Source organism: Corythoichthys intestinalis, chromosome 5, assembly GCF_030265065.1.
Source record: "Corythoichthys intestinalis isolate RoL2023-P3 chromosome 5, ASM3026506v1, whole genome shotgun sequence".
Taxonomy (NCBI): domain Eukaryota; kingdom Metazoa; phylum Chordata; class Actinopteri; order Syngnathiformes; family Syngnathidae; genus Corythoichthys; species Corythoichthys intestinalis.
Window position 1 is genome coordinate 7,036,881 of NC_080399.1, and position 26,037 is coordinate 7,062,917.

At 38.2% G+C, this 26,037-nt stretch overlaps 1 protein-coding gene across 4 annotated transcripts in view; it reads left to right on the forward strand.

Moving 5' to 3' along the window:
• Positions 1–26,037, forward strand: part of LOC130915915 (protein FAM107B-like) — a 68,874-nt gene that overhangs the window by 1,053 nt on the left and 41,784 nt on the right. For 2 of the 4 annotated variants that reach the window (XM_057836142.1, XM_057836145.1), the window contains exon 2: positions 23,178–23,338. The exons of the other annotated variants lie outside the window; for them this stretch is intronic. In XM_057836142.1, coding sequence (XP_057692125.1) covers positions 23,299–23,338 — 40 coding nt within the window. In that variant the 5' untranslated portion in view covers positions 23,178–23,298. The remainder of the gene's footprint in view (positions 1–23,177; positions 23,339–26,037) is intronic. 4 annotated transcript variants of the gene reach the window in all.

Here is a 26,037-nt window from a genome sequence, read left to right on the forward strand (position 1 = left end):
TGACGTGCTGCGAGTCGAAGGCGCTTTCGCATGTGTTAGTCATTTGCAGTGGCGTTTGCTAAAGGATTTACATCTGTTTTCTGATCTTTGAACCCCCTCCCCTCTCTTTTCTTTCCATCTCTTGTTTCCCGTAAGGGTGGGATGCTGTCACTGACTTTTTTGTTGTCGTTGCCAGCGTTAACAATTGTAATGCCTTTTTGGTGATTGCGCTCAAAGGAATTTCAACGTGAATGAAATACCCCGAGTTTCCATTCTGGAAGACGCTACATGTCCATTAGTGGTTCTGGGTCAACTCTCGGGACGTATCATTACCGAGTTGGCGGTGTGTGTTCTGACCTAGAAAAAGCACGGTATTTGGGTAAGGATCTGGGTGTGCGTCCACGAGGGGTGACCGCGCCAGTGTTGACGGTATAATCTGAAAACAGTCCGTCTGTGGGCGCAAAGTCAGCAGAATGCTGTGATCCCCAAGACTTTCGCTCCTTGAGACTGTTGAGTTTAGAGTTCAGGCTTTGTTGTTGGTGCAAATCAAAAAATGCCTTGAAGTGTTTGAGTTGCTTTCATAGCAAAAACTTGCTTTGAAGCATTGTGTGAAAAGCATGTGTGTGAGCAATATGTATGTCTGAGGCTGAAAATGTGTCTCGTGGTTCACGAGATGCAATCCCGATGAAATTGTAGACTTGTGATGTCCTCGGGAATGGCGAAAATATACACGTGAAATCAGATATTTTGATCAGTAGATAAGTAATAGATCTGCTCCCTCAATGCCAGTTGAACTCATTGAAACATCGATCGGTGTTTGCTCAAACAGGACAAACGCGGTGAAAAACACCCGCTGTAAAGCTAAAAGCTAAAGCCAATATTTCACTGGACTTTGACCCACTGAAGTCTTTTGAACCAGCATTGTTTTTTGGCAGCCCTTTTGTTTTTCGTCCTAATCTTTTAGACAAATATTTCATATTTTAGTCATTTCAAAATGTGCTGGTTTTCGTTGACGAAATCTCAGACAAATTTGGTCTAGTTTTAATCGACAATTCCACAAAATGTTTTTGTCTCAAAAATAAATGGATATTTTCAAGAATTTCAAATGAACATTGACACACGAGCACATATTGTAGTGTCTACAAGGACAATTCCATCTTCGTGATGATAATATGACGGTGGCCGTAAAGTGCCAAACACAAGGGCAAATTGGAGAAGAAAAAAAAAGAGGGACAAATCGAAAAACACAACGGCAAATCGAAAAAATCAAGGGCAAATCGAAAAACACAAGGGTAAATTACGTAACGAACAAACAAAACAACAACAAAAAAAACGGCAAAGAGCATGACCAAAAACAAACAACCCCAAACCAAATGGCAAATAAAACCCCCAACAAATTAAAAAACAGAATGCCAAATCAAATAACAAAAAAAAACCAACAAAACACAGCGCCAAGTAACATAAAAAACAAATAAAAAAACAAAACGGCAAATCACCTAACCAAAAAACAAAAACCACAGCGACAGATAACAAAATATGATTTTTAAAAAACATTTCAAACATTTTATTCGGGACATACATATGAAGTCATCTTGGACATGCTTCGTACGAACCACAACGTCCACGTTCGTGTCTTTGGTAATGCTTATTTTGAAATTCCACTCCAGAAGCGGAGTAACTTCCTAGTTCCTCAGTCCAATCAGTGGTGAGTTAACTTTTTTTCTTTTTTATAGTAGTACCTACGTCTTCCGCTTCCTTCATATAGTTTTATTTTTTGATTTGTCATTGTTTTTTAGTTGTCGTTTTTTTTTTTTTTATGTCATTCACCGTTTTGTTTTTTGTTATTTGCCGTTGTTTTTTTATCCGTAGTTGTTTTTTTTTTTCATTTGATTTGCCATTTTGTTTTTTAATGTTTTTTAAAAAAAATTTTATGTGATACGCCGTTATGTTTTTGAATTTGCCGTTATGTTTTTTGAATTGCGTTCGATTTGTGTTTGGCACTTAAAGACCATCATATAATACACACTTAGCAGGAAAACAGTACATTGTTTTCAATTAACTATACTCACCTGTATGCTATGAACTGTATGTAAAAAAAAATAAAAATAAAAACTTGTCAAAGAATTTAAGACAACACTTTGAATGCTAAAGTTGATGCTAAAGCTAACGCAAATGCTGTACTAACGCTAGAAGTTATATTTAGTTTGTGATGATCATGCAGCAAAGACCTTTCAAAGGCTAAAGCAATATTGCGTATTCTCTACTGGCAAGATAAGAAAACAAATCTTAGCATGTGTTTCAAAACAAGCAAGCCTGGAGAGGACACCAGTTGGTGGGGGCACAGCTTGTTACTTGAGTGACACAACCAAACACTGCTACGATGCAGGCTGACTAACTACATATACAATTACAAAATGACACACATTGTGAACATAAGACAGAAACTATGGCACATTTTTGTCTCTGGTATTCGTCTCGTTATATTTTAAGTCTCCCAAGACATGTTTTTAGCTCATTATTGTCTCATCATTGAAATGAAAAAATTGGTCGTCGACGAAATCATTTCCTTATAGTCATTGTTGACAAAAACAACAATGCTTTCAACAGAAAGTTTGATCCTTTATTTATTTATTTATTTATTTTAATTTTATTTTTTTTACAAAAATGTGGGATACCAAGACTAGAATTACAATGTTGAAAATACTGCAGCAACGTATCATGCAGATAATTTTCTTTACTTTTTTTTACTTTTTAATGACCGTGCCTTCCGGACTATAAGTCGCACCTGAGTATAAGTTGCACCAGTCAAAAAATGTGCAATTAAGAGGGGGAAAAAAACATAAGTCGCACCGGAGTATAAGTCGCATTTTGGGGGGAACTTTATTTGATCAAACCCAACACCAAGAACAGACATGTCATGTTGAAAGTCAATTTAAGATAAAAATACCATAGAGAACAACAGGCTGAAAAAGTATGCAAACATTACATGACGCATAAACAACGAACCAAGAATGTACGTATGTTAACGTAACATAGATATTAAGAGTTATTAATATAACTATAGCATTAATAACATGATTATTAAATTATGATATAATAATGTGTTATCAGTTTCACACATAAGTCGCTCCAGAGTACAGTTAGTCCCAAGGTTACGGACAAGTTCCGTCCTCTGCTGGCGACGTAACCCGAATTTCCGCGTATATTGGAATTAACCCTATAAGTACACCTAAATCTCAAAATAACTATCCAAAAGGATTGTATTTTTATTTAATGAAAGAGGATAGATTGCCCTCTTGTTGCAGCATTGTGTCTGGCTGGACTGTCGCCATGTATGACTGAGGAGCAGATTCAGATTTCTGACATTTTGGCTCACATAAGGCTGTAAGTTGTTTCAGCTAATATATGTTTCTGTATGCATTTGTAATTAAGTTTAGAGCTACAGTTTGTGCAGCTACGTGTGAGGGATTTGCTCTGAGAATTGTAAATACGTTAGCATTCACAGCATATAAGCTTTTGTTCGTCAAATTAGGCTAATTTAATCTACTTAATTTACATATTGAGCAGACTAGATGGACATTTGAATTGTTTTTTCTTAAGTGTTTTATTGTTAAAATGCGTGTCGTTTTGAACATAAATGTACATATGTGTGTTACAGCTTTACAAATTCTCAAAAGTGCAGGAAGTAAAAAGCTTGGAAAAGCACAATTGGCTTGTTTGCTGTCTGTAAAGCTGAACAACATCACATTTAGTGAGGACAGAACACGTCATATTATGAAAGTAAAGTTAAAAATTAAGATAGTGCGAGGTACAATTGTTAATGTGATAAAAAAAAAATGTCAGATGAGATTTTGGAGTCGTAAAGTCAAAATTGCGTATGTTGAGTAGTTCGTAACGTGGGCAATACCTGTATAAATTGCACCCCCGACCAAACTATGAAAACAAAAAAACTGTCTTATAATCCAAAAAATACTGTACATGTTGAAAAGCAAGGCTGTCGAGTTTTGACCTACAGTACACAATACTGGATTAGCATGCCTCTACAGCCGTTCTTTGAAATCTGTTGTTTTTATGTTTTGGCCTTCTGCTGTTTTTAATTTTTTTTTTACCCCGTATGAATGAACTATTATCACACTGAGTAAACAAGTATGATGCAATCATGCAACAGGACAAAAGCTCAGTTTACATATGCCCTGCGGCTCGAGATTATAAAGCCACAATTCAGGTATTGACTTTTCGCTGCGTGCGCGGCATGTAAAAGTCAGACACGCAGAGTCTTTTTGTTTGCTTGGCACTGTATGTTGATTCACTCATAAATGAGATAAGATAAGAATTGAATATCGAGACTAAAACACACCTATCGAGAAGCCGCGTTCACAAAGAACCCAATTGATTGGGCTCGGTGTTTGTCAGGCTTCACTCTCGATATGGATTCATTAGCGTGCGAGGCCACTTTGCAGCGATCCTGGAGAATGGATGACATCGTCCAAGCTCCTTTCAGTTCTGAGAGGTTGAAGTATAGAGCGATTGAGTGTCTAGGACTGGCGTGTCAAAGTCATTTTGGTTCCCTGGCCACATTTTCGGAGATTAGATCTCATGTTGGCAGGACAAGTTTATTTTTTGACTAAATAAGTTAACTGGCTAGCTGCCATTGACGGTGCTTGATGTCCAATATTCCGTCAATGACACTGGAAGATGAGCATTCACAGCCAGCCCTTCCAGTATACAGTGGGGCAAATAAGTATTTAGTCAACCACTAATTGTGCAAGTTCTCCCACTTGAAAATATTAGAGAGGCCTGTAATTGTCAACATGGATAAACCTCAACCATGAGAGACAGAATGTGGGGAAAAAAAACAGAAAATCACATTGTTTGATTTTTTTTTTTTTTTTAAGAATTTATTTGCAAATCATGGTGGAAAATAAGTATTTGGTCAGTACCAAAAGTTAATCTCAACTTTGTTATGTACCCTTTGTTGGCAATAACGGAGGCCAAATGTTTTCTGTAACTCTTCACAATCTTTTCACACACTGTTGCTGGTATTTTGGCCCATTCCTCCACGCAGATATCCTCAAGAGCAGTGATGTTTTGGGGCTGTCATTGGGCAACACAGACTTTCAACTCCCTCCACTGATTTTCTATGGAGTTGAGATCTGGAGACTGGCCAGGCCACTCCAGGACAGGGGTTGCGTTAACCGAATATTTTCCGTCGTTGACCGTTTTTTTAAAACGGTGACGGAAAAAACTGAAGTCTGTCCGTCATTTTGACAGGTTGCAATTCACACCCCAGACCACAGGGTGGCGAGTGAGCATATTAATTAGCTATTGTCTCTCTTGATGCATGAAGTCGTTGGCTATTCTGTCAGAATATTGTAGCATCACGGCGGCGGCACAGTGATTGACACATCAACGCGACGTTCTTATTGGTGCACCCGGTGTGCCAGCGCGTCATCCAATTGGTGGACTAGATTCACATGATCGATCACATGACGTCAAAACTCCGGCCCCCTGAATGGAGCCGCCATATTTTCCGTCTGCTCGTCGTGTTTACACATTACCGCTACGTACATGCCTCCTATTACGGCGTGTTTTTCTGCTCGTTAACATTAATAATCAAAATGGCGAAGAAGTGTGTGGCGGTTGGTTGCAGTAACAGAGAAGATAGACGGAGAGACTTGAAATTCTACCGTATTCTGAGAGACCCGAAGAGGAGAGCGAGATGGACTGCTGTAATTCGACAAGAAATCTGGGCACCAAACGATCCACAGACTATGTAGTAGTCATTTTATATCTGGTAAGATGCATTTAATATATATTTAGAAGATTTTGGGCTGACAACCACAATTAAGATCATTGTGTGACGTTGATGATTGGGGTCTATATAGTTGCCTCTTTTTCTTTGGGAGTGGAGTTGTTTTGTTGGTGTTGGCGGTAAGCAGAGTAAGAAAGGGGGAGAAAAATACAACTTCCGTGTCTAATTTTTCGCCGCCAAGCAAGCGTTACAATATTAATTAAAAATGAATGAAAACTAAATACTATTGAATATGTCATCATTATCATTTTAAAAATTTAAGTGACTGGTAAAAATAGATTATGACTGGATTTTTATGACCCTGTCAGTCAAAATGACAGACAACGAAAATGTCTAGCGCAACCTCTGCTCCAGTGTGTTTAGTGTGTCTAGCGGTGGTAAAGCATGTGGTGTTTTTTTCCTCTCTGGCAACTGTCTGTGTTGAGAAAGAGTGTGTGTGTATAATGTAAACATTATACGAGTCATACACACGTGCTTTTTATGGAAAATAATTTAGTTATTTACATTCTGATGGTTCTAATGTTGAGCTGTGGCTGTGAGCTATTTTCAAAAACTTGAAATTAAAATATTTTGAAAACCAAAGCTGCTACCGACCTAAAGCCAAAACGGGCACACCTACCTTAGCCATATATGAGTCTCCATGAGCAGCGGCATAAAAAATTTCAAGGTTGTTCCCTGATAAAATCCTGATTAATTATTTTTTATATCGGTATAACACAATTTAAAATGGCTATTGAAGTCTCAGATTTTACACTAGATGCACAAAGATCACCAAATGCAGAGATAATCACATATATTTTCAGGATCAATAGCAATATTTAACGTAGAAGTTTTTGACCAAAATAGCAACTTATTTTTTTAGTTTTTATTAGTTTTCAATAGCTGATAAATCACTCAATTTAACATCAGAAACTTAATACTTGAGGAAAACATGCAGAATCAATTATAAATAATATGTAAAGAGATTATTGATAACTTTATTATATTTATACACTATATAGTGTTAGCGAATGAGGCTAGCGGCCGTCTGGCATAGCAGGAGCTTTTCCGGCGAAAATTCTTGTGAATAAATGCTTAAATCCCTGAATTCTTTATAGATATGGATGTAAACCAGTCTCGATTCTTGCTTAAAAGCAAAAAAACCGTGCAGTTAGCGTTTATTTTACGTATATTGTCGAAGTACAATGCTACTCTGCTAGCGAATGAGGCTAGCGTCCGCCTGGCGTAAACAAGAGCTTTTCTGGTGAAAATTCTTGTGAATAAATGCTTAAATCCCTGAATTCTTCAAAGATATTGATGTAAAACAGTCTTGCCTCATGGTTAAAAGCAAAAATACGTGCAGGTAGCATTTATTTTGCGTAAATATTGCCAACTATGAGGCTAGTCCAGTACGAAAATTAGCCGCCTCCATGTGGAAACAAAGAAGAAAATTCCTGCGAATAAATGCTTCAATCAGGCGTGCATGGTACGAAAGATATAATATTTACCTTGAATCCTCGAACAAACGAACAAATCACTCCTGAGACAATCCTTCCTGCTTGTATGCGGTGCAGCTTTCGTAGTTCTTCAAAAATCCAAGCTTAAATCTGACATAAGCGTGTGCCGTCTTCGGCTATTATTAAATGAAGCTCGGCCCCCTCTGATAAGGCGTTACGCAAAGAATGACGAAGTGTCACGTCAATTGGTAATGAAGTTTATGGCTCAGCTATAGGACTGCATTTATTTTAAATTTATTTAGAATATTTCTGTTATTATTTTTTTAATACCAACTTTAACTTAACAATATACCTATGTTGAAATTTGCTAATATCATCTGAAAAATAAAAATCCTGTTCAATGCAAAAACAGTTTTTTAATTTTTTTTTTTTAAAATTAGATCTCTCAAAGTAACACATTTTAAAGCTATAATTGTGGTATCGTGATATTTTGGCTTAAGGTTATCATACCGTCAGAATCTCATACCGGCACATGCCTTTTTCCAGGTTACTTCCTGTTCATTTGGTGCCACCTCCTGTTGGTTTTGGGGGAATTTTGGGTCACGCTTTGTTAACTCATTGACATCATTGACGGCGCTAGACGTTCAATCTAGAGCTGCAGCTATCGAATATTTTAGTAATCGAGTAATCGACTGAAAACTCTATCGATTAATCGAGTAATCGGATAAAACATATTTTTAGTTGAACAGCAATTATAAAAATACATGAGAAAACAAGACATTTCATCTAATATTGAACCATTTTCAGTCAATCAATGTCTTTATTTTCGATGTACATTGTTGAAAACAGCCAACAATTGCATCTCAGATGTAACTAGAATAAAAAAAAAAATTCACTGCTTTCACTCAAAAAACTTAGATCTTATAAAAAAATATATATAAATTCATCTTACCAAAAAATGTCATTACGCTTGATAGCACACATCACTTAAAAGTTAGGTGTTTTTCCCACGTGTTTCAATTAAATTTCGATTTGTGTCAAGCTATTTTTAAGTCAAGTTTTTAGTTAGTCTAAACTGTACGTCCCGATAGGATTTTGAGTTTTTGCAGTGTTCAAAATAAATGTATGATACTGCTATATTGGAGCCAATTAGGGACCAGTGCTACTTGGTGTTTTATCCAGCAATGACTACTGAGCTAAAATTGATATTATTAATATTTTGATGTAATAATGTGTAATATTTTACACCCTCATCACTCTACAGTGCTGTTTTCACAGATTAAATAAAGCCTGTATGTACACGTTAGCCACGCATCGACAGTGGTCATAATTAATAGAAACCTAGCCCTTTGCAGGGCTAGCATTATGTGAGCGAGTGACAGTAACTTTAATCTTATTTATTAGCGCTTAGAAGTCTACTGCTTTAAGATGGCGGCTGTTTACTAACGCCGCTGATTCTGCCATTTCACATCTAGTTCAACATACATGTGATCTCTATGAGACGCATCGGACGCTACCTGCTACCACCGTAGCATCATGCGGGCTAGTTTTTAGCAACGTCGGCATCGTTTATAGCGGTTGTCGGCTGCAATAAGTTTTTTTTTTTTTTTTTTAATTGCTTCTTCCTCTACGTACGTGACATCAGCGCGTTGTCCCGCATTAAAAGTAGTCCGGGCAAAACGTGATGCTTAGAGCTGTCAAAATGAAACGATTACTCGAGGTGAATAAAATTACTCGGATCAGTTTTTAAACTCGAGTTGCTCAAGTATTCGTTTCAGCTCTAGTTCAATCCATTTTGACTGTAAGGGGGCAAATGAACGAACGTAACCGCGGACACGAAAGTGAGCCAAGTTCAGTAGTGCACGCACCTGATCACACAAATCACAAATCTTCAGTTTATAAAAAATACATTTCAAAATAAAGGCATTTTGAATGTACTGTAGGATTGAGCTACAACGTGGCTGTCTGGTAAAACAACACTGCGGATTGCACCCCGTGACGGGTTATTTCCGACCCGCGGGCCGTACCTTTAACATTTTAGGCTGTCGTGGACTGGATTAAGCTCCTTGTTAGCCAGAATAAATAAGATCTTTTCCTAAACACAACTTCAGTGTGTTGTTTCTGTGTTGCCTTTCGAATTAAATATATGCACAAGGCTCTAAGGAATCAGAAATTGTTGATCGACACATCACTTTTGTGTTGGAATGCGCGCGCTCGCTCTCGTCTGGATAACTGGGGATCGTCTGGTTGCCCAAGGTAACAGTTGTTATTGGGTTTTCCCAGCCAGCACGTAAACAAAGGAGAACCTCCCGTATCCTCCCCGGTGTGCACCGATGGAGCCAATGAGATAGGAGATCCCCGCAGGGCTCAGCCAGTGGAAGGCGAGGAGGGAGGCGTAACGCCCCCCTGCCATGAAGGGGGGAAACACTGTAGTAGCGCACAAAGCTTTGAATGTGGAAGTTGAAGAGGCGTAACAAAGACTGGATTTGGTTTTGGTATTCTGTCTTTGACAGCGAACTGCCGGATGCAGCTTGTTCATGATTTTGGGGTACAGTGGAACCCCCGATGTCCAACACAATCTGTTGAGATTTTTCCCGTGAAGAAGACATGGGAATTGAAATAATCCCTTTTGTAAAACGGTTACGGGCTGTACAGTAAGTGTTAAAAAAATCGGTTGTGCTAGTTATTACAAGATGAGTGGATATACAAATTAAAAAACCAACACAACTACAAAAATTGCAACACGTTGCATCAGTAATGGCAGCACATATCACTTTTTCACAGTAGTGTGATGTTTATTGAATGTGACAGTTTGGAGTAGTTATGGCTCTGGGAAAGAAACCGTTTTTGAGTCTGTTTGTGTCTGCCAGAGGGCAAAAGGTGAAACAAAGTGAAAACAGGATGAGAGCAGTTTTTGGTATTTGTCTACTGAACTTGTGGGGGGGTTAGACGTTCATCTAGCAGGTCAGAGGGCAACCCTGATGCTGTTTTCTGCTGTGAATTGAAATGAGTTAGTGAACGTCTAATCCATTTGAAATGGGAGGGTGGCAGCAAATGAACAGCGAATAAACAGATCTTCATTTGCTGCCATCCCTCCCACTTCAAACAGCCAATGAGGTAATTTTGGGGCATTTCAGGTCATTTCCTGTTTGTTTTTGATACTTTCTGTTGAATTTTAGGCATTTCTTGTTCACTTTAAGTTTATTTTGGTTGACTGAAGCGGAAGTGACGCAGGAATGTCCACAGATGATGGGAAGTGTCTCAAAATCAACAGTAACACCTTTTTAAAATGATATCAATTCTTGACAGGCTCATGTCGATAACCTTTTCAGGCAGGGGAGGAAGTCAGGGGGTTCGGCGGGTGCTACCGCCCGGTTTGCGGGCCTAAAGTGGGCATGGTTGGGTGAGGGAAGGCTCAAACAGAAAGGTAAGCTGATGCGTGTAGCTGTAATGTGGTGTTTGGGTCAGTGTTGTTTTTGGAAACCCTTTTAATTTTGGTCTTGGTCTTTTAGACGATAATACTTATTAATCTTAATCATTGCAAAATGTGTTCGTCTTCATCTAGTTTTTGTTGACGAAAACCTAAGACTAATTTCATCTAGTTTTAGTCGATTTTTACTTTAAATTTTAAAAAAAATTACTTCCAAAGATCAATTAGATAATAAGCACTGAGTCACTGTTAAAAGTGCACAACGACATTGCTCTTTCTGTGGACAATGGAAACTCAGCTATCCTTGTTTTATTAGACCTCACAGCAGCATTCGATACAGTCGACCATACAATCCTTGTATCTTGCTTAGAGCACTTCGTAAGTATCCGTGGTAACGCTCTACAATGGTTTAAATCGTACCTGGAATATAGGACCTTCTCGGTAATGATTGGGGAATTTTCCTCCTCACACACTTCTCTGTCTTGCGGGGTGCCACAAGGCTCTATTTTAGGACCTGTTCTATTTGCACTTTATCTCTTACCTTTAGGATCAATCATAAAAAAAAACATAATATCTCTTTTCATTTTTATGCTGACGACCTTCAGCTGTATCTGCCCCTGAGACCCAACGTACAACTCTCACTAAATTGACGGAGTGCATGTCCGATGTGAAGCAGTGGCTAGTAGAGGCGTGCAAAATTTCCGATTCTTAGATTATTCGCGATTCGGCCGTGAAAGATTCGAGAAAGATTCACAAACATCCAAATTCCAATTATTGAATTATACCAGGTAAAGCAGAACTAAAACACAGTCAGCGTGGTCTTCGGGACGCAATGAGGAACGGACCGGGAGTAAATATAATGTACAACTCATGCCGCTAGATAAAAAAACAATAATACCTGACTGCGGCCGACAGCTGCTTCAAACAACGCCCAGTTGCTACTTGCTAAAAACATACGGACACATACGGCTATAATAGATATCACATATATGTAGAACTAGATGCAAAATGACAGACGACGGCAGTGTTAAAACATATAAAGAGAACTAGATGCGAAATGACAGACTTGCCGTACAGTAGTTGCCGCGTCGTAAACAGCCGCCATCTTAACCCTTTAACACCTAAGCCTATTTTGGCCGAATTTGCATGCATTTGATGTTGCCTTTATATTTCAAAGAAAAAATTGTTCACAATGGCCAGGTTGGGCCCCTTTTGTAAGGACACCTTGAACTTCATGTCCAAACTGTTGTTTTCTTCACTGACCAATTACAATCCACATTTTGGACCCAAAAAGACAAAAAAATCCCAAAATAATTTTTCAAAATTTGTAATGTTGATGTCCCATTGACAACCAAACATGCTCGACCAAACGTTTTGAAGCTTGATAATATTTATTCTACTTGTTAGGACAAACATTCAATAGAAAAAAATAAGATTGAATAGTTTTAGTTTGACAATTCAACACAAACAGCAAGTATGGTCATAGGCGTTTTTGGCCTTTACACATACTATGGTCAAAACGGGTTATATACAGTGCAAAATAGTGAGGAAAAAAATATTTATATATCATCTAACACAAAAAGGGTTTGGAGGATATCTCTTTTGAAGTTAGGTATTATACCCACCACCTTATCTAAAGTATATAGTACATGCAACCAAGCTTCTCGAACACTCATCTTTATAATATTTGAAAAGATTATAGTGAAGAAAAAATATATGTAACATTGAAAAAAAGTTATTTCAAAAATATTGACAAGTAGTTGAGTTCAATTCAAAATTTTCTGGCATACGACCCAATAAAGTTTTTTTTTTTTTTTTTTGCGAACTCAATAAAGCTTATGTATGAACAGGACACGGAGCTGCGTCACACACAACGTCACACAGCCTACTCTTTTGCCGTTTGCGCGCTGCTGTCAGCCTGTCACTTCTACTTGCCGAGACGCCGACTCATCCCAGGAAAACAACGACAAATACGGCTCATCTTCTTCCTTGAGTTAATGAAATAATGCATTAGCTTACGCTAAATTTAGTTTTAGATTTATTCTGCACGTTTCAAAGTCGCTCGCTCAAACTGGTCGTTGCTTGCTTCAGCATGCCTCCTTTTCCTTAGTTGGCGCCTCGCTCGGAAATTTATTAAAAATGTCCACATTCGGTTCGCCCTTCCTGACATCACAACGGCTCTTGGGATATATGTATTCTTTTGTGCGGCTTTCGGTTTTGAAAAAGGACAAGAAATGATGGAAATATGGAGATAGATATATGGTCCATGCAGCGTTTTAATGCATATTTACGAGTGCAATAAAGCTATAAAACTCAAATGACATTATCTCCCGGTTTTCTGGGTCGATTGACTTCAAATAAAAATTGGTGTGGACATCAAATTCCGTACTTTCAAACGAGACCAACCAGCAGCACGTGGGTGACATAATTACAGCGTGACGAAGCTTCAAAGACGACATGCGTGAACGCGTCGCTGCCGACACGTTCGGTGTTAAAGGGTTAAAGCAGCAGACTTCTCTAGAAGGCTCTGTTGCAGCGAACATATATAACGTTTTATCTAAAATACTCCTAAATCGACAAAATCTTGACTTGAATCTGTCTTTAAATGAAGAAACAGTTTTAAACATTGACATGTCGAAAGTAGACAGAAGGGAAATTATGGAATAACGATAGCAATTTTAACAACTTTAACGGTTGATTCACATCATTAAATTAATTGAGCCTCTGAATCGTAATCGAATCGTTAGGTGCTCAAAGATTCCCACCTCTAGTGGCTAGCACAAAAGTTACATCTTAACGAGAGCAAAACTGAATATTATACTTTTGGCACACCTTCCATGATAAATGCCCTTGAGCCCAACACTGGCGCCCTGGCTCCCTTTTTTAAGACACGTTAAAAATCTCTGAGTGATATTTGAGAACTGGCTCAACTTTGAAAAACAGATTAGTTCTTGGCCAAAGTGAAGCCTTTTCATAGTCGCCACGACCTTGAAAAAGCAATTCACGCTTTTATAAGCCCAAGGCTGGACTACTGCAATGCACTGTATGGTGGTCTTCCCAACTCCTCGATTTCTGGTCTTCAACTTGTTCAAAATGCTGCTGCTCGGTTTTTTTAACAATTTTACGTTAATGTTAACAATATTACCCCCCGTGCTATCACCCCTCCACGGGCTTCCAGGCCATTTTAGAATTAATTTCAAACTTTTACTGTTTGTTTTTAATTCTATTAATGGCCAGGCTCCTCCCTATTTATCAGAAATGGTAACCCTCCGTAACTCTGGCAGGGCTCTTCGTTCTAACAGCCAGATTCTTTTGTAAATTCCGAGGTCAAGATTTAAACTGTAGGGGGACCGATCTTTTGCAGTTGCTGCCCCCAGTTTGTGGAATAGCCTACCCCCCGAAATCCGCACCATTACCAAGCTAGGCCTTTTTAAATCTCGGTTAAAGGCGGACTTTTTTAGACTCGCTTTTCCCCCTGACTAGGGTAGCCTGGTTTTATTTCTTTAGGGATTTAATGTTTTTGATTTTATCTGTTTTATTTTTTTTATTTGCTGTTTTGACTTTTATCGTGATGAATTGTTTTGTTTTTCTTAATGTCATAGTATAGTACCTTTCTTCCTTTTATCTTTTATGAACCATGTTTGTCTTTGTTGTAAAGCACTTTGAGGGCCTTTCAGGTTTTTGTAAAAGGCTATAGAAATACATTTGATTGATTGATTGAATTAATAAAGGTTTCCAACTACTGCATTTCGAATTTTCGAACATTGACAGACGAGCACATAATGTAGTGTCGATCTACAAGGACATCGCCAACTTGATTATACACACTCAGCTGTAGGGTTGGGCATTGAGCATCGATGGGATCCAGGACTCACACTCCGGTTCTCCCGGAACTGTTCAAATTTTTTTATTTCAATTCCAAGTTTCGATGCCCTGACCGCCGACCGGGAAAAATAGCTGCCGAACAATACAAAGAAGAAGCCACATGAAGACTAGCTCTGTTATGAGCGAATCAAATGAAGTGGCTAATTTAGCTTGGCACAAAAACTTGCTTCACATAAATGACAACAAAGTAACAGAATGAACACACCGAAATGATATCAGACCCTTTGTGAAAACGTGCAAACTTACAGATTTTGTTTTATCAAGGGTTCCCAACAATATGTAGTGCAGAGGAGGTGTGTAGCGCCTGTACACTTCAAGGATTCTTTTCCAGCGGAAGTAATATTCTTTTGCCTGCTGCTTTCCAGTAAGTCACCACTAGGGGAAGCCAAGCGCACATAGTAAAACCAAAGAAAAACTGTAGAGTCCGGAGTTACAATAGGGACATCTTGTGGACGGTTGAACAGTAAATCAGTTTAGTAAGAAATAAAACTTAAAAGTTTTCAATTTAAGATCAAGCTACAGAACACTCCCCGCTTCAGCCCTTAACTAACTTGTAGAAATACCACCTAAAACAAACGATACAATACAATAAATGCCTGCAGAATAAGACACTCTAAAACATAGGCAAAAGAATATGTGTAAATGTTTTCTCCGTGAGCTTTTGAAAAATAACATCTTTGTGAAAATGCACCCTTGTGGAAAGAAACGTCATCATATACAAGTTCAAAGACTGATATTTATATACAAGTTAAAAATAGCCCTGTGAGAAATTCATATCAAAGTTAATTGAAAATTCCTATAATTTAAAAAATAATCGAGAAGAAATTATGATAAACTATGCAATTTTTTTTACCCTGCCTATTAAAAGAATCGGAATCGAGAATCGTTTGGAACCGTAATCGAAACTTCTAATAGGAACCGGAACCGTTCAAATTCAAACAATGCCCAACCCTACTCAGCAGGAAAACAGTACATTGTTTTAGGGCTGCAGCTATGGAATATTTTAGTAATCGGGTAATCGACTGAAAATTCTATCGATTAATCGAGTAATCGGATAAAACATATTTTTTTTAGGTAAAGAGCAATTATAAATATAAATGAGAAAGCAAGGCATTTCATCTAATATTGAACCATTTTCAGTCAATCGATGTCTTTATCTTCGATGTACATTGTTGAAAACAGCCAATTGCATCTCGAATGTGACCAAAAAAATAAATAAAATAAACAATAATTCACTGCTTTCACTCAAAAACTTTTCGATCTTATAAAAAATTTCTTACCTAAAAAGGTCATTACGCTTGATAACACACATCACTTAAAAGTTAGGTGTTTTTCCCACGTGTTTCAATTGAATTTCCACTTGTGTCAAGCTATAAGTTCTAGTTAAGTTTTAAGATAGTCTAAACTGTAAGTCCTGATAGGATTTTGAGTTTTTGCAGCGTTCAAAATAAATGCTATGCTGTGCTGTATTGGAGCACATTAGGCACCCGTGCTACTTGGTGTTTTTTCCAGCAATGACTACTGAGCTAAAATTGACAGTTAGCATGATCAAGTTTTTATTTTACACCCTAATCACTCTACATCGTTGTTTTCACAGATTAAATAAAGCCTGTATGTAAGAGTTAGCCACGCATCGACAGTGGTCATAATGAATAGAAACCTAGCCCCCCGCAGGGTTAACGTTACGTGAGCAAATGACAGTAACGTTAATGTTATTTATGAGCGCTGAGAAGTGTACTGCTTTAAGATGGCGGCTGTTTTATTAATACCGCCGAGTTGGTCATTTCGCATCTAGTTCTACGTACATGTGATATCTATGACACGCATCAGAAGCTACATGCTACCATCGTAGCAACGTGTGGGCGTAGTTTTTAGCAACGTTGGTGCAGTTTGTAACTGCTGTCGGCTGCAGTAAGGTTTTTTTTTTTTTTTAATTGCTTCTTCCTCTACGCACGAGACGTCAGCGCGTTGTCCCGCATGAAAAGTAGTCCCGGCAAAACGTGATGCTTAGAGCTGGCAAAATTAAACGATTCTTCCGATTGTTTATTCATTATTTATCATATTAATGATACCCGAGAGTTTAAGAGGTTACTCGCCATTAGCATTAGCCTATTGTTAACATAAACATGAATGCTATGCTAATGCTACGAGTTACATTTATTGTGTGGTGATCACTCAACACAGACCTAAAGCAACATTGCATATTGTCTCTCGCTAAGAATACAAATCTTACCGTGTGTGCAAGCCTTCATGGAGACTGGAGACGACATACTGGTGAGTCGGGAAGGGGGCGGGTGTGCAACACATCACGAGTGCATTTTTGTCTCATTCTCGTCTCGTCAGATGAAAACTGGCATGCGTTACGTTATGTTGTCTCGAGGATCCCGCAAAAAAAATTCCACTTGCACCCCCCCCCACACTCCCATACTAGACTATCATCTTGAGCGTCCTACGAAACTTTGGTAGGGCCAGCGAAATAATTGTCACTTGCACCAAAAATTCCAAAACCCCATTTGGGAGGGGTCCCGTTTATGCTCAACACACCTGGGCCCTTATCACATTTGGTCCGCCACTGTCTTGAGATTCAAAGAATCGCGATATATCACTATTTCAATATATTGTCACACGCAGATTTTCATACCATACTGTGATACAGATAGACTCAGTGCACATGTGCAGACCACCTGTTTCTATCGGACCTTCCTATGTACATATAGGAACATGTGTCACACTCAGCTGTGAGGGGTGTAGTATAGAGCCATTTGTATCAACAGGTGTGACCCCCTCATTGTACTCAACATGCGCTTCCCATCAGAGCACTTGTTGAAAATTTGCTTTGAGTAAGCGTTTGGGTTTTAACCTTTTGAAAGAAAAGTGCCTGTCCCTTGCATACACGTGCTCCCGTCGCTCAAAGGCAGCTAAAGATGTGATTGGATATCCCGTTATATTTGGGTGACAATTACTTTGCAGGTTCATCACATTCCTCGAGCGTGACGCAACGTGGCGCCGCTGCCTTTTCAATTGCGTTCATTCATGCTGTAATCTGCCTCGAGCCCTTACAGTGCTGCACATGTGGCGATAGCAAACCACGATGTCGGAACAAATATGTTGGAGCTGAATTATGACTGATAGAGGTTGTTTGTTCATTTCAATTGGATATTACAAAGTTTATTGGTGATTCTTGCAGCTAAAAAAGGCCTGATTTTGGGGCAGCATTTTGTAGGGTTGTTCCGATCATGTTTTTTTGCTCCCGATCTGATCCCGATCGTTTTAGTTTGAGTATCTGCCGATCCCGATATTTCCTGATCCGATTGCTTTTTTTTTTTTTGCTCCCTATTCAATTCCAATCATTCCTGATAATTTTTCCCGATCATATTAGAGCTGAAACGAATACTCGAGCAACTCGAGTTTAAAAACTGATCCGAGTAATTTTATTCACCTCGAGTAATCGTTTATTTTGACAGGTCTAAGCATCACGTTTTGCTCGGACTACTTTTAATGCGGGACAACGCGCGGTCACGTGCGGAGAGGAAGAAGTAAAAAAAAAAAACTTACTGCAGCGGACAGCCGCCACAAACGACGCCGACGTTGCTACATACTAGCCCGCACGATGCTACGTTGGTAACAGATAGCGTCTGATGCGTCTCTTAGAGATCACATGTATGTTGAACTAGATGCGAAATGACAGACTCGGCCGCGTCAGGGCAGTGTTAGTAAACAGCCGCCATCTTAAAGCCGTAGCGCGCTAAGCGCTAATAAAGAGCGCTAAGCGCTAATAAAGAGCGCTAAGCGCTACTAAATAAGATTAACGTTACTGTCGCTACTAGCTCACGTAACGTTAGCCCTTTAACATAACATAGCATTGTGGAGTGATGAGGGTGTAAAATAAAAACTTAATCATGCTAACTATCAATTTTAGCTCAGTAGTCATTGCTGGATAAAACACCAAGTAGCACTGGTCCCTAATGTGCTCCAATACAGCTTGTATCATACATTTATTTTGAACACTGCAAAACCTCAAAATCCTATCAGGACTTACAGTTCAGACTAATTTAAAATTTAACTAGAACTTAAAAATGGCTTGACACAAAGAGAAATTCAATTGAAACACGTGGGAAAAAATCCTAACTTTTAAGTGATGTGTGTTATCAAGCGTAACGGCATTTTTAGGTAAGATCTATATATATATATATTTTTTTAATAAGATCTAAAAGTTTTTTGAGTGAAAGCAGTGAATTAGTCTTTTTTTTTTTTAATTCTAGTTACATCTGAGATGCAATTGTTGGCTGTTTTCAACAATATACATCGAAAATAAAGACATTGATTGACTGAAAATGGTTCAAGATTAGATGAAATGTCTTGTTTTCTCATGTATATTTATAATTGCTCTTCACCTAAAAATATATTTGTTTTATCCGATTACTCGATTAATCGATAGAATTTTCATTCGATTACTCGATTACTAAAATATTCGATAGCTGCAGCCCTAGATCATATACATTTTGGCAATGCATTAAGAAAAAAATGAATAAAACTCGGACGAATATATACATTCAACATACAGTAAATAAGTACTGTATTTGTTTATTATGACAATAAATCCTCAAGATGCCATTTACATTATTAACATTCTTTCTGTGAGAGGGATTTACGGATAGAAAGACTTGTAATTCTTAAAGGATAAAAGTGACTTTGTATATTGTGACTAAATATTGCCATCTAGTGCATTTGTTGAGCTTTCAGTAAATGATACTGTAGCCATTTAACTGTTCTGCCCAAATGCATGATGGGAAGTGCAACCATGACCATGCTTAGTGGCACCAATTGATATATCTTCTCTGCGTTGGGAAGTAACATAGGGTGTTAAGGAAAATATCAACCACTACCATTCTTCCCCACATTGCTTCCCACGGTATTTCTAATTGTTGAGAGAGGGATTTTAAGGTTTTAGCCAATCAAAAATGATGCTCCAAAGACTGCCAAAATTCTCTCTACTCATTTTACGCTGCCTGTTAGCTCTATATATAGGTAAAACGGCGCCATTATAGATTGAACGCGACAATGCATGAGTGGATCGTGCAGCGCATGCGCTAATTGCATTAAATATTTTAACGTGATTAATTTTTAAAAAATTAATTACCGCCGTTTACGCGCTAAATTTGATAGCCCTACTTTAAGCCAAAACGCAAGACTCTGGATGAATATAAGACATTTTGTCTGTAACGTTAAATACAATTAGAAAACGATTTAATTAAAAAATATATATACAGTGGTACCTCTACATACGATCGCTTCGACACACGAACTTTTCGACATTCGACGTAAAATTTGACTCGCCATTTGTTTCTACATCCGACGACATGCTCGAAATACGACGACAATGGCAGCACCGCAGACGAATGCACGGCGGATTTTCTTGTGTGACAAATCAACACTGGTTTCAGAAAAGGTTGGTACAGTTGGTAAAACAAGGAAAAAGTTGACGCTTACCTTCTAAATGAAGATGCAAATGACAGAAAAATATGAGCGTAGGGTGGGCATCCGTGAAATGGCTCAACAATACATCTCCACGGTCCTCCTCCGACCATCGTTCGCCAGTCTTTATAAGTTAAGTTGACAATTCTTACTGTGGTAACATCTCCAGAGAAATCGCTAACTTCGCCACATTTTTATCATTTATTTCACAACTTATTCAAAACAAAAACACCTTCTGTCTGCCGTAATTGACGGTGTTCTCAAGAAAACATTCAAAGTGAAAGTGAAACTCAAGCTCACCGGTCTGTCTCTGGCACGTCAGCCCCGCGGTGCGTTCAGGGTCAGCAAAAAACGTCCGCCACATTAGAACCCGATTTGTTACATTAATGCAGGAATTATTATTATTATTCCGATTTTGATTTATAATTTACTTGTTTTGCTATGTGTAATTGCCATTTGTAATAGTACCAGCAGTATTTTTTAAGGATTTAGTGAAGGTTTTTGGGCTGTGGAACGAATTAATGGAATTATAATGTATTCCTATGGGAAAATCCTGCTCGACAAACCATTTCGACTTACAAACAAGGTCCTGGAACGGATTAACTTCGTATGTAGAGGTACCACTGTATATATATTTAAAAAAGGCATGTCCGATATTTTTTTGCCGATTCCGATACTTTGAAAATGACGTGATCGGACCCGATCTTTAAAAAACAAACAAATAAATGCTTGTAAAAGGACATTCAACAACAGAATGTGTACCGTATTTTTCGGGCTATAAGTCTCACTGAAGTGTAGTCACGGTTTTGGGGCTCAATTTTTCAACTGATCAAAAACCAAGCACAAACATTCTGCTTTCAAGTAATAATAGTAGAATGGGTGGCACGGTGTCAGAGTGGTTAGCACGTCCGCCTCACAGTTCTATGCGCAAATGGTTGTCAGTCTCCTTGTGCCCTGCAATTGGCTGGCAACTGATTCAGGGTGTCCCCCGCCTACCTACTGCCCATAGTTAGCTGGGATTGGCTCTAGCACCCCTGTGACTCTCATGAGGATAAACGGCTTGGAAAGGGAATGAATGAATAATAGAATGGAGAACAACAGGTTAATAGGCCTCTGTTAGTGTTGTATAAAAAGTTTTTCGGATAATTATAATTTTCATCTTGTCGTCTTTTCAGACGAAAACTGGCTTTTCTATCGTTGTGTTCTAGTCTCCCAAGCCACGTTTTTAGCTCGTCAACGTGACTTCATCGTTAAAAGTTGTATGTCGACGAAATATTTTTCTTATCGTCATTGTTGAAGAAAACAACACTGATTCTGAGTTTTGGAAACAACAGAACTAACTCAAGATAAATTTTGTATTTTAATAGAGCGTAATATACTGTACTAGCAGCATGCTAAAAGACATTTGGCATAATGCTATATATACAATGGAAAACACCATTCATTATATTCTTATTATTATTTGTTTAAATATTTTACTTCATTTTTATTATTGACTTTTCATGTATTTTAAGTCTTCTGTTTTAAATGTTGGGTCTGAAAAGTGGGTGCAAGAGGCAGGGTCATTTAATCTTAATGTTTACTTAAAATGTGGTTTGTTTTCACTGCTATTTTTTTAAACTATCAAATTAAAAAAAGAGAAGGAGAAAGGGCTCTGCCAAACGACTAATTTTCTCCCGATTAGTCAGCCGACTATCTTTACAGTGAGTCGACTAATCAAATTTTTTTTTTTTTTTTTTTACTAATTTATCAATGAAATTTTTGTTGACACTTATCAATTCACAAATACATTTTCGAACGCTTAGATTCTTTATTAAAGTACAAATAAACACGTAAATAACCTTAATAAATCACAAACAATGAGGTCAAATGCTGATAGCATTAACTAGTGCAAAAGAATAGAATGTAAACAGATTCAGAACACTGACTTCGCCTTTCCAACATGATTCAAAACAATTCTTAAAAAAAATATCTAGCATTAATATTATAGTATACTACTTTATATAATAGTATAATAATTATTATGCATTGCCAATCAGATTTTTTAAAGGGTGTCATTTGAAAGTTTTAGAATCTGAATTCGTAAATATGTGGGATTAACTCCAGAAATCGTTATTTATATGACAAACATGGTGTGCTTTTATTTTGAAATGTTCACCGGAAGTACATTTTTTAAACCGTTAACCGTAAGCTTCACACTCCGCAAAAAAAGCACTTTTCATCATTGCATGTGGTGTCAATAATATTTTTTTTTATTTGCAAATGCTGTTAACCAGCGATTTTTCATATTTAAAGTGTCATGATTAAACAGCAAGTTTGCGTTTTGCAGAAGACTGCCAATGTTTTATAGCAGGCTAAAGTAAAAGTAGGTTCCCTTTTTTCCCCATTAGCCTCAATGTAGCAATGCTAACGTTTGAAGTGTTTAATATAGATGTGTTTCCTTATTTTGTATGTCTGAAATTTAATTCTACGGCATGTTGATGACCAGTAAACATCTGTGAAAGGAACTGGAGTCTCATATGCCATCAACACGCACACACGCAGCGATAAAACGCAGCCGTGAAAATTAACGCCCTCATTTTTATTTACTGTGCGATAAATGGACTCATTGCATATCACGACAGGCTTAGCAACTTTAATAAAACATGTCGTTAGTGAGTTAGGCGGACTTACGATCTGCCAGCTTGTCGTCTCCTGTCATCTTTCAAAATTACAACTGGGTGACGGCGCTTTAGGTGTTCATTCACAGCCCACGTGCAGCCTGGTATGCAAGCATGGCATTGAAGAGACAGGACACAACAGTGTACCTTCCTCTGTTTCGTTGAAATAAATCAATGTTTGGCCTTTTTTTGGCTTTGTGCCGCTTTCCCCACTTGCATACCGCGCGTCCGTCATTCTCAACTTCCCACGCGTATGTTTTTTCAACTCTTCACTAACCGTCGACGGGATGTTGTGCTCGTCGACGCATTTACATCATCGACGATGTCGACTAGTCGGGACAGCTCTATTAGCATCAAAAATCTTTTTTAATGCTCAGACGTTGAAAAGTAATTAGTGAGGCCATCACAACGACTTAAATACTAATAATTGGTTAAAATAAGAAAGTTAAAGCAAACTATCTCCCTCGAGTTTTCACAGAGGTCATTTTTTTCCCCCGCAGACTTATGTTACATCAGTCGCCACTGCGTGTAGAAATCAGATCCAGGAGGAACAAGTCTGTAAAAGACAAGCCTGCCCAAAGTTTGGGATCATTTCCCACCTAACCAGGAAGAAAAAGTGGAATGTGTTCCACAACAGCACCTCTACGATCACCATCACAAGGTAAAGTATTGATGTTAGCTAAATTGCTATAACCAATTTGAAGTTAGAGGGTTAGCGGCGAATATTTTAGCGCCACTGACGACGTTAGACGTCTAATCTATTTGAACTGAGAAGCTGTTAGCTGGATTGGACACCTATCGCTGTCAATGGCAGTCAAGTAAGCTAACAAATAATCAATTTGTGAATTTTGTGGTTCTTTGTACCGCTATGTGTCACAGCAAACTGGAGGGAAGTCCTATATTTACGCTGATATTGCTATTTTCCACATGCAACTCAGCAGACCACTGTGATGATTCATTCTCGTCATGGTGCCAACTCAAAATAAAATCAACTCCTAATGCCTTCTGGTTAGCAGATAAAAAGGCCAGTGGAGTGCCCGGTGTCGTGTGGCGGAAAATGGCTACGACGGCATTCAGAAAGCTAAAATACCTCGTGATCTACGCCTCTATCTTGGCCTTGTGTGCGCTTATGGCTGCACATCTTCTGTTTTATGACCCTAAAACCGTGCTTGTAAATTCCCATAACCCATCATCTCCCTGGTGACATCGCACAGTGTGGGAGAGTCGCGGGCCGTCCTGTTGAGGTCGCAGACACAGGAAATGCGTCAAAATAGAAACAAACGGCTCTATTGTCGCTTGTTATTCGTCACCCGCGCCATTCAGTGAACCAAGGGAGATACCACATACCAATTTTAAACATCTTTCAGACATTTGAAATGCATTTTTATGTTATGTGTAACCTCCACAGATGACGAAAACGCATAAAGATGAGACAGGATAAGGTCAATACAGGATCATGATTGAAGTCCTAGGGGCTTAAAAGGCATAGAAAATAAAGGACAGCAGAGACGTGATGGAATGTGAAACGGGGGAGAATTAACAACATTTGCAAATGATTTGGAAAAGCTGGAGCAGTGTTTTTCAACCTTTTTTGAGCCACGGCACACTTATCTCATTAAAAAAAATCCCAAAGCACACCACCAGCAAAATAATTTATGTAGACTGTATTAACATTACAAAGTCGTGTATTGAATTAGAATCAAACGAACACAAAGAAAAACATTTTATAGTTAGCTAGAGCAGGGCGGTAAACCGAAAATTTACCGTTACCGAAATTCTTCACGATGACCGACGTAATTTTGACCATGTCGGTAAATTCGGTAATTTAATAAAAGAAGAAAATATAGTCTTTTCATCCCGCTTTGACTGTGTTGTTCGGCTATGTTCATTTCCCTTTAAGAAAGCAGACAGTGTGCTTACGTTAGGAGTCACATGGTTTTCAGGAAGCCAATCAAACAGAAGCCCGGTAGGCTAACGCTAGCTGCTAACGCTAGCGGCTAACGCTACAAGTAAACGGGATGAAGTCGGGCTTAAGTTAGCTTCGCCAAACTTTCACCCGACATTAAGTAAACTCTTGACGGGTTCCAGATAGGGATGGAAAAACCGAGGCTTTCTGAAACAATGAACCACTTTTAAGACAATTGCCCTAAATTGAATCACTGTTTGACACACTGCAAGAGCCCCATCTACTGGATAAAAAGTGCACGTTTCTTTTTAAAAGTAAAGTGGACAAATTGCCTCAGCATTACATATCTTCAATAGAATTAAGTGGATGTCGTCTATTTCAACCAGGAGATCGTGTCGTCATTAAGTGTGATTTACACAATTAAAGTTGACCTCTTTAAGCCTGTGTCATTGCTTTTGTCTGTGAAGATATGTTCAAAGCAGTATTTGTAATACACGACAGTGCTAGTCTTGTAAGTGGCTCGTCCTAGATGGCAGGGAGTAACTATGTATTGTTTATTTTTTGTAAAAATTACAGTACAGTAAGCACAGTGTTTGGGAACAGGAATATTATTTATTGCATACTGTAAGGATTTCCAAAATCATAAGATGTAAATAATTGAGCCGAATAAAAGAAAGGAAAGGTTTGTGAAACATTTTATTTTTTAATTAAGTATAATTTCTGGGGGGCGGGTGGATGTGTCGTATTTGTATCTATTCTAAATATCTAAACGTATGCCACTATCTAGTGTATAATAATGCGGAATGAATTTAATGAAATTCAAGTGATGATATTTTTCAAGTCATACAAGCTGTTATAAATGTTCACACAAGAATTCTTATTGTTTACAAGATTTTTTTAATACTTAATGTTTAGACTGCATGTGCAATGGTTAAATTGAAAGCTGGTAAATAAATTTAACGAGAAACTGTTAATTTGTATTCCATGCATTGATTCAAATTTTCAAATTATATAACAGTTTGCTTGGGCGAATTTATCGTCATTTATCGTTATCGAGGTAAATCTGCTCAATTTATCGTGATACGTACTCAAGGCCATATCGCCCAGCCCTAATATCAGCTTAATTTTCGGACTATAAGGTGCACCTGACTATAAGCCGCCACCCACCAAATTTGACACGAAAACAACATTTGTTCATAGATAAGCTGCACCAGAGTAGCTGTCCTCATTGTATTATGGGATATTTACTAGGGTTGTTCCGATCGTTTTTTTCCCGATCGTTTTAGTTTGAGTATCTGCCGATCCCGATATTTCCCGATCCGATTGCTTTTTTTTTTTAGCTCTCGATTCGATTCCAATCATTCCTGATAATTTTTCCCGATCATATACATTTTGGCAATGCATTAAGAAAAAAATGAATAAACTCGGACGAATATATACATTCAACATACAGT